Raw genomic sequence first — 3,491 nt, 5'->3', positions numbered from 1 at the left:
GTCTTCCTTCCTATGGACCGCCATGGAGGGGGAGGGTAAAAGACTACTCCACCAGTCTTCCTTCCTATGGACCGCCATGGAGGGGGAGGGTAAAAGAATACTCCACCGGTCTTCCTTCCTATGGACCGCCATGGAGGGGGAGGGTAAAAGACTACTCCACCAGTCTTCCTTCCTATGGACCGCCATGGAGGGGGAGGGTAAAAGAATACTCCACCGGTCTTCCTTCCTATGGACCGCCATGGTGGGGGAGGTGACGTTTATGAGCGGTGGGGTTCCACTAATGGAGCAATGATGAGGGTATCATGTCTCCGATATTCCAGGGGGAAGGAACTTCGGGAACCGTCGTCAGTCGGAAGATTCCGGATTTTCCTGAAGAAAATACATTTAAAGTGAAAACTATTTTACAAAAGCGGGAAATCCTAGAGACTGGGGAAGAGGGCGTGGTCACTGAGCCAGGGGGCGGGACAGAGCTGTCAGTCAATTGAGGCGTGATGGGAGGGGCGGGAACTTTCTGTCAGTGGGGGGAGTGTTGGGAGGGTCGGGAGTCAGTCAGTGGAGTTAGTCCTCGGTTCTGTCAGTTACAAGAGAGAAAAAGGTACACGTATTCTGATTGGCTCTACCGGCAGCCCCTCCCTTCTTATCATATCATGCACCAATCATCATCAGATTCGCTCTATCGGCCAGACAACCCCCCCCCCCCCCCGCTCGGCCTTCGCCCAGAACTCACTAGCCAATCACAAAGAGCCATTCTCCTTTCCACACAAGATGGCCGCTGCGCGGACCTCATATACTACATCTCCCAGCATGCCGCTCGGCGCTCAATGTTCGGGGGGCGGGCCTCTGTGTGTGGAGGGAAAGGGAAGCCGCGCAGGGTAATGACGTCTAAAGTGAGCGACGGAGAACCTGAGAGAGCGTGAGAGACACAGAGAGAGCCGCGGGCCCGGGGTAAGAGAGGGAGGAAGAGCCCGGTAGGTGGGGAGAGATCAGGGAGACGGACCGGGGGATGGGAGGTCCCCGCACCCGGGAGGGGGAGAGAGTAAGAAATAGAGACCGGGGAGAGATTGAGAGCCTGAGGTGACAGGGGGGTATTTTTTTTTTCTCATTTCAACAAAAACGTCTTCCAGAATATCCGAGAGCAGTTATAATTTGGGGACCCCCCTCCTCCCCCCCAATCGTGTTCTATACTGCTTTGCCTAAGGGAGGGGGGGACCCCATATGGATCTGCGTGTCTATTGTGATGACAACGCTGGAAGATGCGGCCGAGGGCTTCCTGTGACATGCTGACAACCCAGAAAGTCGTTGTTGGGAGTGTTGTCACCGTCATAGAAAATTGTTTTTGAGGCAATTATCCCTCAGGAGCTCCAGCAACAGAATCTCCATGTGTGACAACTTGTGAAATGTACATTTCAGCTGCTCTAATAATAGACGGGCCTCTGCAGTGAAGGGCCCCTCCCCCGATGGGGCATGTACATGTGTGTGCGTAGAGGGGCCCCCGTGTCCCTCCGGCCGGACAGTTCAGTCTTTGTGCCGCATCTGTTGAGTGTGTTACGCCCGACAGCTGAACAATCGGCGCTGTGAGGATGAAGCCGAGGGATGGACATATCGGTGCCGTGGCTGGGCCATGTGGGGGCTCCGAGCCGCTGATACCGGCAATGACTGCCGAGGAGTTCGTTGTATGTCCCGGGTTCAGCTTCCATCGCACGGTGCACGAGGCGCCGACGGATCGCTGCGCTGGATTTAAAGCAACAGTCGGCTCCAGTTTGTGGCTTGTTTAATCTTCTCGGTCTTATCACGTTCCCGCACATGTTTCCCGGCCCCTGGGTGCAGCCGGCCCAATCCCTTCCAGTATCAAGCCAACGGTCCTCTGTACACAGATAGCCGGGAGTCTGTGTACCGGGGCCCCCCGCCGCCGCTGTATGACACACGTCCGTGGCAGCGAAAGGGTTAAACATGACAGCGAAGATTAGAGAGCAATTGTAATTTCAATTCACTAAAATACAAAACAAAAGGCGAGCGAAGTCCTTCCGATGGATCTGGTTAGAAAGCAGCCACAGCCTGAGTACTGGAGCCTGTCACCCGGCACCACGCCGGACCCTTGCTCTCTGTGGAAGCAGTGGTCTCTCTGCAGGCAGGGCCCCCTGTCTGATTCGGACATAGTGCACTGAACATTGACGCCTGCGTGGCGGTGTGGTATAGGGCCTTTGTTCTCAACTGGTGGGTCGCGTGCCTTCCACTTTTCCAGGTGAGCGGCTCCTCAGCCTCCCCCCTGGCGCAGCGCTGTCAGTTCTCACGCTGAGCAGCCATTCAAACTATGCCGACCGGCGCCGAGTGTCAGGTGGGGGGGTGGCTACGGGCGCGTTGGAGCTCCATCCATACATGCGTTGCTTGCAGCTCCCTCGCATGTCCTAAAGAGTTGCCGGGACCGGAGTGACGCCACATTCCGGCTCTCGGCAAATCCACAAGGAGCTGCACCAGCACTGCACATATCCATGGAGCTCCGTCACACTTCAACAGACTGTGGTTGTGTCTGTGTGAGTCTGTAGTTGTGTGTGTCTGTGTGTGTGTCTGTGTGTGTGTCTGTGTGTGTGTCTGTGTGTGTGTCTGTGTGTGTGTCTGTGTGTGTGTCTGTGTGTGTGTCTGTGTGGTTGTGTGTCTGTGTGTGTGTCTGTGTGGTTGTGTGTGGTTGTGTGTGTCTGTGGTTGTGTGTGTCTGTGGTTGTGTGTGTGTCTGTGGTTGTGTGTGTGTCTGTGTCTGTAGTGGTGTGTGTGTGTGTCTGTAGTGGTGTGTGTGTGTGTCTGTAGTGGTGTGTGTGTGTGTCTGTAGGGGTGTGTGTGTGTGTCTGTAGGGGTGTGTGTGGGTGTCTGTGGTGGTGTGTGTGTGTGTCTGTAGTTGTGTGTGTGTGTCTGTAGTGGTGTGTGTGTGTGTCTGTAGTGGTGTGTGTGTGTCTGTAGTGGTGTGTGTCTGTTTTTGAGGGTCCGTTCACACTTGTACAGTGCTACGCGGTACCCTAATTCTGTGCGTTCCGCGGCAGTGCGGCTTAATGCCGGCGGACGCGGGTCGCGAGGTTACGCATGTAGAGTGACGGTGCGTTGTGTCTTACAATGTATATATATATTCGGCATTAAACATTCACACTTCGTTGGTTACAATGAACTGCCGCACGTCGCACTCTGCGCCCGTCGATCTCCGTGTCATTTATTAGGGACTATGGATCTAGATCAGTGGGGTCAGCTTATATAGGGGCCTCAGGAGCGGCCCCTGACATCACCAAAGGGCCACACATAATATTCAGGGAACATCATGATACCGTCATCTGTCAGACTTTGGTATGGGAATTGTTACATAGTATTTGAGGTTGAATAAAGACATGTGTCCATCAATTGTTGGGGGGGGACTTGCTTCAGGTGACAGTCCTGGACTGGAGACCTCGGCCTTCCTCGGGGGTCTGGATGGGGCTCCAGGGATATAGAGGGTATAGGGATTGTTGGGGG

The 3,491-nt window shown here is 54.7% G+C and overlaps 1 protein-coding gene across 1 annotated transcript in view; it reads left to right on the top strand.

Moving 5' to 3' along the window:
* The first annotated feature begins 1,950 nt into the window (after positions 1-1,950).
* The window catches only part of DCAF1 (DDB1 and CUL4 associated factor 1), a 34,100-nt gene continuing 32,559 nt past the window's right edge, over positions 1,951-3,491 (top strand). Inside the window, exons 1-2 of the mRNA XM_018573102.1 lie at positions 1,951-1,976; positions 2,412-2,531. Coding sequence (XP_018428604.1) covers positions 1,951-1,976; positions 2,412-2,531 — 146 coding nt within the window. The remainder of the gene's footprint in view (positions 1,977-2,411; positions 2,532-3,491) is intronic.

This window comes from Nanorana parkeri, unplaced genomic scaffold (assembly GCF_000935625.1).
Source record: "Nanorana parkeri isolate BGI_ZX_2015 unplaced genomic scaffold, ASM93562v1 scaffold2238, whole genome shotgun sequence".
NCBI lineage: Eukaryota > Metazoa > Chordata > Amphibia > Anura > Dicroglossidae > Nanorana > Nanorana parkeri.
The sequence above is the reverse complement of the archived record's forward strand: the minus strand, read 5'-3'. Positions and strand labels throughout refer to the sequence as shown.